This window comes from Coregonus lavaretus (assembly GCF_964263955.1).
Source record: "Coregonus lavaretus genome assembly, chromosome: 2".
Classification (NCBI taxonomy): Eukaryota; Metazoa; Chordata; class Actinopteri; order Salmoniformes; family Salmonidae; genus Coregonus; species Coregonus lavaretus.
In genome coordinates, this window is record NC_139989.1 from 17,447,587 (window position 1) to 17,461,579 (window position 13,993).

At 45.7% G+C, this 13,993-nt stretch overlaps 1 protein-coding gene across 1 annotated transcript in view; it reads left to right on the forward strand.

Annotated features, from left to right (window-relative positions):
• Positions 1 to 13,993, forward strand: part of asap1b (ArfGAP with SH3 domain, ankyrin repeat and PH domain 1b) — a 78,475-nt gene that overhangs the window by 47,902 nt on the left and 16,580 nt on the right. Inside the window, exons 17-26 of the mRNA XM_084140994.1 lie at positions 1,919 to 2,052; positions 2,251 to 2,342; positions 2,663 to 2,849; positions 4,369 to 4,454; positions 5,675 to 5,790; positions 6,255 to 6,322; positions 6,836 to 6,943; positions 7,818 to 8,049; positions 10,576 to 10,644; positions 11,445 to 11,582. Coding sequence (XP_083997120.1) covers positions 1,919 to 2,052; positions 2,251 to 2,342; positions 2,663 to 2,849; positions 4,369 to 4,454; positions 5,675 to 5,790; positions 6,255 to 6,322; positions 6,836 to 6,943; positions 7,818 to 8,049; positions 10,576 to 10,644; positions 11,445 to 11,582 — 1,230 coding nt within the window. The remainder of the gene's footprint in view (positions 1 to 1,918; positions 2,053 to 2,250; positions 2,343 to 2,662; positions 2,850 to 4,368; positions 4,455 to 5,674; positions 5,791 to 6,254; positions 6,323 to 6,835; positions 6,944 to 7,817; positions 8,050 to 10,575; positions 10,645 to 11,444; positions 11,583 to 13,993) is intronic.

Below are 13,993 nucleotides of genomic sequence, written 5' to 3' on the forward strand. Positions count from 1 at the left end.
CATAGAACTCACACATCCCAATAGAACTCACACATCCCCATAGAACTCACACATCCCCATAGAACTCACACATCCCAATAGAACTCACACATCCCAATAGAACTCACACATCCCCATAGAACTCACACATCCCCATAGAACTCACACATCCCAATAGAACTCACACATCCCCATAGAACTCACACATCCCAATAGAACTCACACATCCCAATAGAACTCACACATCCCCATAGAACTCACACATCCCAATAGAACTCACACATCCCCATAGAACTCACACATCCCAATAGAACTCACACATCCCCATAGAACTCACACATCCCTATAGAACTCACACATCCCCATAGAACTCACACATCCCTATAGAACTCACACATCCCCAACCATCATCAAGGTTGTCCCTCAGAAATCCCTGCTCAGCCCAACATTGATCCACTCTTCTGCACTGTCATGGCTGCTCCCCATCTCCCTCAGTAGTTAGGGATATTCTATGCAGCCCTCCTGCAATGTCACCGTTAACCAAACAAGCAGCAAAGCAGCACCAGGAGCCTTCTCTGTATTCAGGATGTAACAGTGGTGTTGGTCCTTTCTGGCCCTCTGACTTGATCCTCCCCTGCTGTAAAAACAGAGACTCAGCACTCCCCAAGCAGAGACACCCTGGCCCTCTGACTCCCCCAATACACACACACACTGTCAGCATAAACACACAGAGAGCACTGAGGAGAGTGCAGGCCGCTAGCGAATAAAAAAATACCGGTTTGTTGCGACAACGTCATTATGTTACATAATTCATACACACAGACACAGTTTTGCTGATTTCCCCTCTATGGAGTGAGTTTATTTAACACGTTGATAATGTGCTAGTGTACTGCAGGCTTATTTAGGGTGCTCCTTCGGCTGATCCTGTCTAAAATACAGCTCTCTAGAGGAGTATTAGTGCAAAATATTTTGCAGCTCTAGAGCTCTCACCCCACCCTGAGCTTCCTGTCTTCTCTATGGTCATCTATTGCCTCTATTGCCATCCTGCATGTGACTCATTGGTGTTTGGCCGCCTCTGAAACCATTCCACCCGAGTCCGTCCGGCACAGACCTGTCAAATCCAGACACGCTAGTTAGCCTAACAGCTAACAGCACTCAGCCATCTGTAAAGATAGTGTGTTTACATCTGCGTAGCTGCGTAGGGCTCTCAGGCTTGATATCAGGCTGGGTTTAAGCCTCCTTCAATTGCATCACTCATGCTTGGCTGTGGTGTCAGTCACTGTAGCAGTTTACAGTGAAGAGCCCAAAGCCTCTCTAGCCTTCCACCACATGGCTCTGCTGTCAGAGCATGTACAGGCATTCAGTTTGACACAGAATGATGCAATGTTTTCTAGTTGCTGGGCTCTGGTAGTCCAGTCGGTGTGGTTGGTGGGTCTGATGCTGCCGAGGCCCTCTAGTGGTGTGTGCTGTGCATTGCCGCTGCTCACGTTGATGTGATGGTGGACCTGGGTTGTATTCACTAGTGCACACCGTAGCAAAACGTTTTGCAACAAACATTTCTTATACATTCAGTTTGTCCCTCCCTGTTTCAGTCAGGTTTCTTTCGTTTGGTGCCTAGTGAATACGACCATGAAACAAATTGTCAGCTTATACATTGTCAGTGAATACAAACACGGCACAATGCAAGTGTTCAGATGGAAAATTAAACCCCCTTGTGTTCAGCATTATCGTTCTGGATTTCAATTGTAAATTGTATATTTGTGGTAGTACTTTGAAAAAACATAATGTTATATTTGGAGCCAAAACAGCTGTGCACTAAACTGTGAATTCCAGACAGATTTTTGTGGTTTTGTAGCCAAGACGCCTCTCCGCAAGCCAATGCGCCACAAAATGGCTGCTCTCTAACCTGAGTATATTGTAATGTTGTCTGTGCCCTTAGATCCAAAATGGCTGTCCACTAACCTGGGCATCCTGACCTGCATCGAGTGCTCTGGCATCCACCGGGAGATGGGAGTTCACATCTCACGCATCCAATCCATGGAGCTAGATAAGCTAGGCACCTCTGAACTCTTGGTGAGTGAAAAAAGAAATACATTTGGTGAACATTATATTGAGTTATTTTCACAGTAGATCAACATGCAAAATAGATTCAAAAACAGGATATAAATAAATAAATCTTGATTACGCCGTGATTGTTATGATGGCAATTAGAGCAAAGTGTTTCTAACGAGCATCTTGACATTCATATGAGACTTGATATGTCCTTCACAGCTGGCTAAGAACGTAGGGAACAGTAGTTTCAATGAAATAATGGAGGGGAACCTTCCTTGTCCCTCACCGAAACCCACTCCTTCAAGTGACATGTAAGTACTCAGCGTCATCAACAACTACATGAACTTCTTAGAAACTCCATAGAAATGTTACCTCACTTTCACTTATCACTTGACATCACTGGAAGCATAATCAGGTGTATGTTTGAGCTTATGCAGGTAGATGTGTCTGGCAGGAAAAGCCACAAATAAATAGAACACTAGAATGGACATTGGCATCCTAGCAACATGACTAAAAATCAGCCATCTTGGTCAGGAAAACGTTCATGCTAGAAACTGAATGAAAGGATCTCTATAGGAAAAACTATCCACACAACCATCTCCTTATTCTCCCGCCTCTCTCCCTCCTACAGGACAGTGAGGAAGGAGTTCATCAATGCTAAGTATGTGGACCACAAGTTTGCACGGAAGACCTGTACCTCCTCGGCAGCTAAGACCATTGAGCTGTGTGAGGCGGTCAAGTCCAGGGACCTGCTGTCTCTCATCCAGGTGTATGCTGAGGGGGTGGAGCTAATGGAGCCACTGCCCGAGGGTGGACAGGTGAGTCTGACCTCTGATGTCACAGGCCCTGGACTGTATTATTATCTCATCTCACCTGATCAGGGCCCATATTCATAAAGCATCTCATAGGATTGCTGGTGTAGGATCAGGTCCCCCTGTCCTTGTAATCTTATTCATTATGATCCAAAAGTTAAAACTGATCCTAAGTCAGCATTCATACCCTGACGCTTTGATGAATATGGGCCCTGATCTGGTATGGGGGGTCTGGTTTTACAATATGAGCAGAAGTGTACTGTTTCATAGGGAAATACTAGGTTGTACTGAGTATGTAAGGAGGCTGTACTGTACATGGGCAAAGTAATGAACAGTCCACAGAGAAAAACAGAGTTTTTACTACTGGGCAATGTTGGACAAGACAACAATGCCCAAACGAGAAAAGTGACTCAGTTAAGCTATCACTACTGCCACCCACTAAACGTTAAACCACGTAGCACTGCAGTGTGCTCTCAGAAGTAGTCCATAGGGAATAGTGGCCAGGGATGAGTCACTGACTCTGTTTGAAAGCAGGCAGAGCTTCTAGCCCAGGCTGACTCACTGATATCTAATGCAATCCTGGCTGTGAGAGGCTGCATCCCAGGGCTCTGGTCAAAAGTAGTGCATTATAATATGGTTCCTTTTGGGATGCTGGTTGAGTGTCCCCAGCAGACAGCACATATCATTTACATTTTACATTTTAGTCATTTAGCAGACGCTCTTATCCAGAGCGACTTACAGTTAGTGAATACATTATTTTTTTAAAATATTTTTTATTTTTTATACTGGCCCCCGGTGGGAAACGAACCCACAACCCTGGCGTTGCAAACGCCATGCTCTATCAACTGAGCTACATCCCTGCCGGCCATTCCCTCCCCTACCCTGGACGACGCTGGGCCAATTGTGCGCCGCCCATGAGTCTCCCGGTCACGGCCGGCTGCGACAGAGCCTGGATTCAAACCAGGATCTCTAGTGGCACAGTTAGCACTGCGATGCAGTGCCTTAGACCACTGCGCCACTCAGGACCCAGAGCCGCAGACAGTGAGGGTGTGACAGGAATACATGACAAAGTAGCCCCTCCCTCTTCCCAAACGGATACCCTGCTTCTCTGGTTGACTCATAGTAATTGGTATTGCGTGTGTCACTGTGTGCACACTCTTCCCAATAAGTCTCCATACTTGGGACTCGCAGAGATAAATCAGCGATGTAACTACCAGTCATTTTCAATTAGAGGAGACACAAGGAGACACGCAATGACATGCATAATGTTTGAAGGATACACCCACCAAGGAAGATCTCAACGACTTGATGGCTGATTATCTCGGCAAGTGTGAGTTCAATCACGACCAGTGAGGTGGTGGTGGTGGCCTTTGTTCATGGGGGGGGGGGACAAGCTATTTTTAGGAGCCATTTTGTTGACTGCAGCCTCTTTAAATGCTGAGAGAGAGTGTAGAATGGATGCTGCCTGCTGTTCTCCCCATGTAGAAAGTCTCATGTTTTTGTTGTGTGTGATCGCCCCCTTCAGGAGGCCGGAGAGACTGCACTCCACTACTCTGTGCGCACCGCCGACCAGACCTCACTGCACCTGGTGGACTTCCTTGTACAAAACAGGTAAAATGACCAAATAAGGCCCTGTCAATAAAGTGAAGATATGCATATTATGCCATACAGGCTACCATAGCATTGGGCTAATGTGAAATGGGATTTTAAATGCAGTGAAAGCACAGACTTCATAAGCTGTTGTGCCCATATACTAAAAAACATAACAGAATATTATAAATAAGTACTATTTCCACCATTTGGTCATGTAAATTGATGTGTTAAATGTGAGGTTTCGATGGAATAGCTTCATGAAAGACAGTGTTCTCTTCTCATCTCTCCACCACTGCAAGAGGAAGATGAGCAGACTAGAGCTCAGCACAGCTTAGATTCCCACAAGGCAAACAGAACTGGGTCAGGCAGCCACTTGTTCTCCGCCTTAATTTATTCATCAGTCTTTTCAATTGTTTGCTCCCTGCCTCGCTGCACCTCAGGCAGACCGTTACCGGGAAATGGGGGCTCCTCATTAATTAATAGGTCCACCTTCATGATTTCATGCTTACACTTGGTAATTGGGCTAATTGTTTTCCATTCAGGGATAGGAGGAGATGAAATGAGGACCAACCACTTACCAGTCAACATCTTAGTGTGACTGAAGTACACCTTCCTAATATTGAGTTGCACCCCCTTTTGCCCTCAGAACAGCCTCAATTCGTCAGGGCATGGACTCAACAAGGTGTCGAAAGCGTTCCACAGGGATGCTGGCCCATGTTGACTTCAATGCTTCCCACAGTTGTGCCAAATTGTCTGGATGTCCTTTGGGTGGTGGACCATTCTTGAAACACACAGGAAACTGTTGAGCGTGAAAAACTCAGCAGCGCTGCAGTTCTCAACACACTTAAACCGGTGCGCCTGGCACCTACTGCCATGCCCCGTTCAAAGGCACTTAAATATTTTGTCTTGCCCATTCACCCTCTGAATGGCACACATACACAATATATGTCTCAATTGTCCCAAGGCTTAAAAATCCTTCTTAAACCTGTCTCCTCCCCTTTATATACACTGATTGAAGTGGATTTAACAGGTGACATCAATAAGGGATCATAGCTTTCACATGGATTCACCTGGTCAGTCTGTCATGGAAAGAGCAGGTGTTTCTAATGTTTTGTACACTCTGTGTATATTTTGTCAGCCGTAGTGAAAAATAGGTATTAAAGCAGTATGTGTGATCAAAGCGTGAATGATAATGTGACACCTTTTACCTCTGGGGTGTGACCCGTGACATGTCACAGTGGGAACCTGGATAAGCAGACCGAGTGGGGAAACACTGCCCTGCACTACTGCTGCATGTACGAGAAACACCAATGCCTCAAACTACTGCTGAGGGGCAAACCAGCCACTGACATCAGTGAGTAACACACACACACACACACTCATATGTAAATGTAATCAGACTTGGTTATGTTAACATTACTGTCTGTTTTTGGCTAATCAAAATTGTGTTTTCTACCACAGGATGGCTCGTGTTAATGGCTGGAGCGGAATTAGTGGAATGCTAACAAATACATTAAACACATGATTTCCATGTGTTTGATGCCATTCCATTGCTCTGTTCCAGCCATTATTATTTACATTTACATTTAAGTCATTTAGCAGACGCTCTTATCCAGAGCGACTTACATGAGCAATTAGGGTTAAGTGCCTTGCTCAAGGGCACATCGACAGATTTTTCACCTACTCGGCTCGGGGATTAGAACCAGAGACCTTTCGGTTACTGGCACAACGCTCTTAACCACAGCAGCCTCCACTGTTTTATACACATCGATGGAATGTATGCGTCTAGTGTAACCAATATCATGCCTGTTCTTTTAGCCAATCAGAATGGTGAGACGGCGCTGGATATTGCCAGGCGTATGAAGAACAGTCAGTGTGAGGAGGCAGTAAGTATCTCACTGTGAACATGAGCCAATATGCTCCATAACCACTATATGTTTGGCTATTAATTGCATGAATTGATAGCAATATTTAAAGATGCAATCCTGTTCTTTGTTGAAGTAGCATCCACACAATATCTGATGATGTAGCAGCACAGTAGATAGTCTAGATCGAAGGGACTTGTTGACCAGCACATCTTTGGACACTAGATGGCAGCAGCCAAAGGCCTACCCAGGCTTCTAGTGACTTCAGAGAGGAAACCATTACTGATGTATGGTTACTATTTGCACACAGAAAACTAAGTTGGTGCTTTACCATCAGTGATATTATGGCATGTTTTGCACATCAAAATAAAGGAGGACAACAATCTAATTCATGTTGGAGGTATTCATTGTGGTAGATTGTTCGTTATGACTTGCTTTGTGGGATATAATCACTGTGTGTTAATTTGTATGTCCTCTGTATTTCATTGTTTCATTGTGGATCCAAATGAAGTAATCAACATTTGTGTTCCCCAGCTGGTGCAGGCTGCAGCGGGGAAGTATTACCCTCATGTCCACGTGGAGTATGAGTGGAGCTTGAGGCTGGACGAGCTGGACGAGAGCGATGATGATCTCGATGACAAGGTCAGACTGGGACTGCAGGTTCACACATCTGGACAGAGAACACAACTTGAAATCCATGTGCAAATACTCTATATATACAAAAGTATGTGGACACCCCTTCAAATTAGAGGATTCGGCTATTTCAGCCACACCCGTTGCTGACAGGTGTATATAATCGAGCACACCGCCATGCAATCTCCATAGACAAACATTGACAGTAGAATGGCCTTACTGAAGAGCTCAGTGACTTTCAACGTGGCACCGTCATAGGATGCACCTTTCCAACAAGTCAGTTTGTCAAATATCTGCCCTGCTAGAGCTGCCCCGGTCAACTGTAAGTGCTGTTATTGTAAAGTGGAAATGTCTAGAAGCAACAATGGCTCAGCCACGAAGTGGTAAGCCACACAAGCTCACGCACGTAGCGTGTAAAAATCGTCTGTCCTCGCTTGCAACACTCACTACCACGTTCCAAACTGCCTCCGGAAGCAACGTCAGCACAAGAACTGTTCGTCAGGAGCTTAATGAAATGGGTTTCCATGGCCAAGCAGCCATGGTTTGTCAAGATCGGTATGGAAGAACTTGACTGGCCTGCACAGAGCCCTGACCTCAACCCCATCAAACACCTTTGGGATGAACACCGACTGTGAGCCAGGCCTAATCAACCAACATCAGTGCCCGACCTCACTAATGCGCTTGTGGCTGAATGGAAGCAAGTCCCTGCAGCAATGTTCCAACATTTAGTGGAAAGCCTTCCCAGAAGAGTGGAGGCTGTTATAGCAGCAAAGGGGGGACCAACTCCATATTAATGCCCATGATTTTGGAATGAAATGTCAAAGTTCCTAAGTTGACACTCTTCCAAGTTGACACTTGTCTCTCTCTCCCTCTCTGTCTGCAGCCTAGTCCCATAAAGAAGGACCGTTCCCCGCGGCCCCAGAGTTTCTGCCACTCGTCCAGCCTGTCTCCCCATGACAAGCTGTCTCTGCCGGGCTTCATCAGCCACCGGGACAAACAGCAGCGCATGTCTTACAGCGCCTTCACCAACCAGATGTACTCCGCCTCCACCGACCTCACTTCCTCTTCCCCCGTGGCCGATGCCCCCCCTCTGCCCCCCAGGAACCAGGGCAAAGGTGAGACCTGGTTGTGATTGGCCAGGGTCCAGACTTTTATCAGTGTAGGATGAAGTTGCTTCTAGACACTGATCAGAGGTCAGTTTTGTATTTTCCCCACTAATGGTTAAGGTGATGATTGGGGAGGGGAAGCTGATCCTAGATCTCTATCTAGGTGAAACTTCTACCTGAAATGCAAATGGCCTAAAGGTTATGTGGCCAGTTGTGGAATGTACATAGGATACATAGCAGTATTGTCTGGTTGACCAGAATTTACAAGTATGGAGAATTTGCATGTACTGGCACATTGTCTCTTATCTCTAACACTGGTACTCAGGAAGAACGCAGTAATAAAGTTTACTGTTTTTCTCTGTTACAAAACATTGTAATCATAACACTAGTTAACCAAGTTGCTGATATGATTAGTATTTTCCTCTCTCTCTCAACCTTACACACACACACACCCTTGAGAGGAATGTAATTTGTCAACACGTCGATCAGAGGGCGGGAAGCGGCTGTCATAAAGACTGCTTACACAAGAAAGGCACCTCCAGCAAAAGGATGGCTTCAGGGCTGCTGGCAGGCGGGAGTGAAGGAGAGAGTGGAGACACACACTTAAGTGATAATGCCAGTGAAGCCGGTGTTTGGAGGATACATTGGCACGGGTGTTGTTAGGTCTGAGATGAAGTCGAGGCCAATATATCCTCCAAACACCATGCCAATATATCCTCCAAACACCGGCTTCTCGGGCATTATCACTTTTATACAATGGGTTACCAACATATTTTAAAAATGATTGACATATTTTCATTAAAAACATTATTTTGATTAATGTATTAATACTATTTCATCCTTCCACAAGATATAGTCCCGAAACAAATCTAGGGTTGCTACCCAAGCCGGCTGGCCGATCGTTCTATCGGTTCGGTTGCCAGAGACAAATTCGATCTCCAGCTGTCCCATAGTAATGAACGTGTCGGGAGTCAGTCGTTCAGTCTTTTTGTTCTGTATCTATTTTCGCGACCCAGTTGTTCGTTCTAAATGTTCCATTGCCATACTGGCTGGCAACGTTCTTATCCCTTGCTTGCTAGCTAGTCAACTATGGCTAATTTACAGTCACGTCAAAAAGTTCAGCCAGAATACCAGCAAAGTAGCTGCGTTTGCATTTTTTTAAGCTGTTTTCTAGAGACATTTATTTGGATACATGCATAACAATGAGCAAATGAGGCGCGATTTCGTCTGGCATAGAAAACGTGCTCACTCATCAGGACACTGTTGTTCAGGGGAGCTAGCCAACAACACAGCTAACACAATCACTTCAAACTGAAGCTGGAAAGACTGCAAACTAGCTGTGCTTCGTTTTGTTTAAAAAATAAATAATTGACATTTCTTTGTATATATCCATAAAAATGATGCCTGCCTGTCTGTCTCGTCGCGACTCCCGACACGTTCATTACTATGGGACAGCTGGAGATCGAATTTGAATATTGAAACAATGTTGCAAATGTCGGAGACAGACAGCAAGGTTTATACAAATCTCCCCTGTTGAAAACTAAATGTTAGTCTAAAAGAAATTGAGATAATGTCTAAATGCTTTTTATAGTGGAGATCAAGTTTATAAATTGCTTAGCTGGGCTGATGAGACAGTGGATTGTGCAGTCAGATGGAACAGAGTAAATAGGCATTTTAACATCATAGATTTAGCCGGTGGTAACTTGTGGAATAGACACTGGCTGGAATGCGGTTTTAACCAATCAGCATTCAGGATTAGACCCACCCATTGTATAAAGCCAGATAATACACCAGGCTGTTAATGTTAACGCTTCATTATGGAAATCCAGGGTTGTGTCCCAAATGGCACCCCATGTCCTACATAGTGCAATAGTTCTCTATGGGCCCAGGTCAGAAGTAATGCACTATATAGGGAATAAGGTGCCATTTGGGACGCAGCCCAGGACACATCCTGATCATCAACACTATCTGACAGTACAAACAGACTCCCAGGGGCAAGCAGCACGGTCAGCACAATTATAATGAACCATAACATCCCTCCCGAAGACAGGAGTTAGAACAAAAGCACTCACACCCCAGATTGCTATTCCCTATCCTTGTTACAATACAGTAGGCTACATTGTTGACGCCAATACACTGTTGAGTGGAGCGAAGAGAAACGGCGGTTTCTCTTTACACACAAGAGATGAACAGTTCTCTTTCAGTGGGCATCGGACTGACTTGTTTCCCCTTAGGCATTTCGGTGCAATTTCTCCTCTTTTGCATTTCTTGTCACTAATAAGATTTCATATGGGGGTTTATAGTGGCTTGCGTCTCAAATGGCGCCCTATTCTCTAAATAGTGCACTACTTTTGATCAAGGCCTGCATAGGGCTCTGGTCAAAAGTAGTGCACTACAAAGGGAATAGGGTGTCATTTCAACCGCAGCCAGTGTGTGGGAGAAGCTCTCAGAGCTTGACATACATTCTCTCCCACACTCTTCATCCCTCTTCATCCCTCTCTCTCTCTCTCTTTTTCTCCTTTCTTTCTCTTTCAGCGCCGCACTTGGCATTCCTCGGCTCTCACTCGCACTACGCCACTCTGGCCGGCACTCGACCATACATCAGTGAATATCTTGTTTTTACATTTTCTCCTGCTGTGCCCGCCCATATACTTCTGCTGCCCAGTGGCACTAGTTGCGCTTTACTTCCCATTAAAAATATGGGTGGTGGCGTCTTAAACTTTTAACAATGGCACTGTAAAAGTGTGGTTAATTATACATTTTCTTACACGCAGTTTTATCACGTTTTGTGACGTCGCCACCCCTGAGCTGTAAAGTGCTATCATACCTTATGTAGATTGTGTCCCAAATGGCACCCTATTCCCTATATAGTGCTCTAATTTTGATCAGAGCCCTATGGGATCCAACAGTAGTGCACTATATAGGATATAGGGTTCCATTTTTGGATGCAGTCTGACTCTCCTCTCTGACTGGCTGAGTTCTCTATTAGCCACAATCTTATAGCATGTTTCCAGGCTTACACACAGCTGGGAATAGGACTAGCTGCTTTGGGTTAACGTTACTGTAGGTCCAGAAGTCTCAGGAGCATGTACACCCACCCCAAAATATACACAAAACGACACATACACAATACACACACATTGTTCTGTGTCCATCTTCTCTGTATTCCTATCTGGGCGTTTCTCTGTTCACTGGGAGGTTGTGTTTTACCTGTATTGATGTTGTGTTAACAAATCTCCCCCACATTGTCCAACAATTGTGTTGAACCCAGTCTCGATGGCAAGAAACCTTCCTCTCATCTACCCTCCCCTCTCAAGCCCCTCCCCTTCCTCTTGGTATCACAGGTGACAGAATGAATTATGCCTGTCCCTTCACTGCATGTTTGTATGTTGTCACTCCTCCAGCTCCTCCCTCCACCCTCATCCCCGGAGGCAGCTCCACCCTGTCCAAGAAGAGGCCTCCGCCCCCTCCCCCCGGGCACAAACGCACCCTGTCTGACCCGCCCAGCCCGCTTTCCCACAGTAGAGGGGGCATTTACGTGGGTGAGTCCTCCCTCGGTGGGCCAGACCCAAGCAGACACATCTGAATACTGCTTGGTCGTCTTTATTAGCAAAGGACATGATCCTTAATAACATTAAAGTCTCTGGTCCTGGACAGTTGTAGTGTGTGCAGGCTTTTGGTCCAGCCCAGCACTAACACACATGATTGAACTAAGGTCAGTCTAAATGCCTACCTACACTGAGGCCCTAAAGGACCAGAGTTACCCATCTCTGGCCTAGTATTGAGTGGGTTTCCGACCAGGTCTTCCCCATGACCAGAGTGTCAGTGCTGTTCATGAATGACAGACACATCCTGGTCATTTTATGGTGTGATGGCAATGACACAGACACATCCTGGTCATTTTGGAGGGTGATGGTAATCCTGTGTAAATGTATATGTTAGTGTTGGATGTCAGATCATTATTTTTGTCATCATTTTGTCTCGTCTGTGATGTTTTTTGTATTGTGAAATACAAACACATTCTTACAGTCTCATCTAACAGTGGCCTCAACAGCATTAGTATAGAATAAAATGTAGATTATTAGCTGAATAATACTACACTGAACAAAAATCTAAACGCAACAATAAAGTGTTGGTCCCATGTTTCAAGAGCTGAAATAAAAGTTCCCTGAAATTTTCAATACGCACAAAAAGCTTATTTCTCTCAATGTCTTTAAATCCCTGCTAGTGAGCATTTATCCTTTGCCAAGATAATCCATCCAACTGCCAGGTGTGGCATATCAAGAAGCTGACTAAACAGCATGATCATTACACAGGTGCACCTTGTGCTGGGGAACACAATGCCACAGATGTCTCAAGTTTTGAGCGAGCGTGCAATTGGCATGCTGACTGCAGGAATGTCCAACAGAGCTGTTGCCAGAGAATTGAATGTTAATTTCTCTACCATAAGCCATTTTAGAGAATTTGGCAGTACGTCCAACCGGCCTGACAACCGCAGATCACGTGTAACCATGCCAGCCCAGGACCTCCACATCCTGCTTCCTCACCTGCGGGATCGTCTGAGATCAGCCACCCGGACAGCTGATGAAACTGTGGGTTTGCACAACCAAATAATTTCTGCACAAACTGTCAGAAACAGTCTCAGGGAAGCTCATCCGCGTGCTTGTCGTCACCAGGGTCTTGACCTGACTGCAGTTCAGCGTCGTAACTGACTTCAGTGAGCAAATGCTCACCTTCGATGGCCACTGGCACGCTGGCGAAATGTGCTCTTCACAGATGAATCCCGGTTTCAACTGTCATGTGGGCGAGCGGTTTGCTGATGTCAACGTTGTGAGCAGAGTGCCCCATGGTGGCGGTGGGGTTATGGTATGGGCTGGCATAAGCTACGGACAACACAATTGCATTTTATCAATGGCAATTTGAATGCACAGAGATACCGTGACGAGATCCTGAGGCCCATTGTCGTGACATTCAACCGCCTCCATGTCATGTTTCAGCATGATAATGCACGGCCCCATGTCACAAGGATCTGTACACAATTACTGCAATTCCATGGCCTGCATACTCAACAGACATGTCACCCATTGAGCATGTTTGGGATCCTCTGGATCGATGTGTACGACAGCGTGTTCCAGTTCTCGCCAATATCCAGCAACTTCGCACAGCCATTGAAGACTGGGACAACATTCAACAGGCCACAATCAACAGCCTGATCAACTCTATGCGAAGGAGATGTGTCGCGCTGCATGAGGCAAATGGTGGTCACACCAGATACTGACTGGTTTTCTGATCCACGCCCCTACTTCTTTTTTTTATAAGGTACACTACATGACCAAAAGTATGTGGACACCTGCTCGTCAAACATCTCAATCCAAAATCATGGGCAGTAATATGGAGTTGGTCCCCCCTTTGCTGCTATAACAGCCTCCACTCTTCTGGGAAGGCCTTCCACTAGATGTTGGAACATTGCTGCGGGGACTTGCTTCCATTCAGCCACAAGAGCATTAGTGAGGTTGGGCACTGATGTTGGGTGATTAGGCCTGGGTCGCAGTCAGCGTTCCAATTCATCCCAAAGATGTTCAATGGGGTTGAGGTCAGGGCTCTGTGCAGGCTAGTCAAGTTCTTCCATAACGATCTCGACAAACAATTTCTGTATGGACCTCGCTTTGTGCACGGGGGCATTGTCATACTGAAACAGGAAAGGGCCTTCCCCAAACTGTTTCCACAAAGTTGGAAGCACAGAATCGTCTAGAATGTCACTGTATGCTGTAGCGTTAAGATTTCCCTTCACTGGAACTAAGGGGCCTAGCCCGAACCATGAAAAACAGCCCCAATCATTATTCTTCCTCCACCAAACTTTACAGTTGGCACTATGCATTGGGGCAGGTAGCGCTCACCTGGCATCCGCCAAACCCAGATTAGTCTGTCGGACTGACAGATGGTGAAGCGTGAT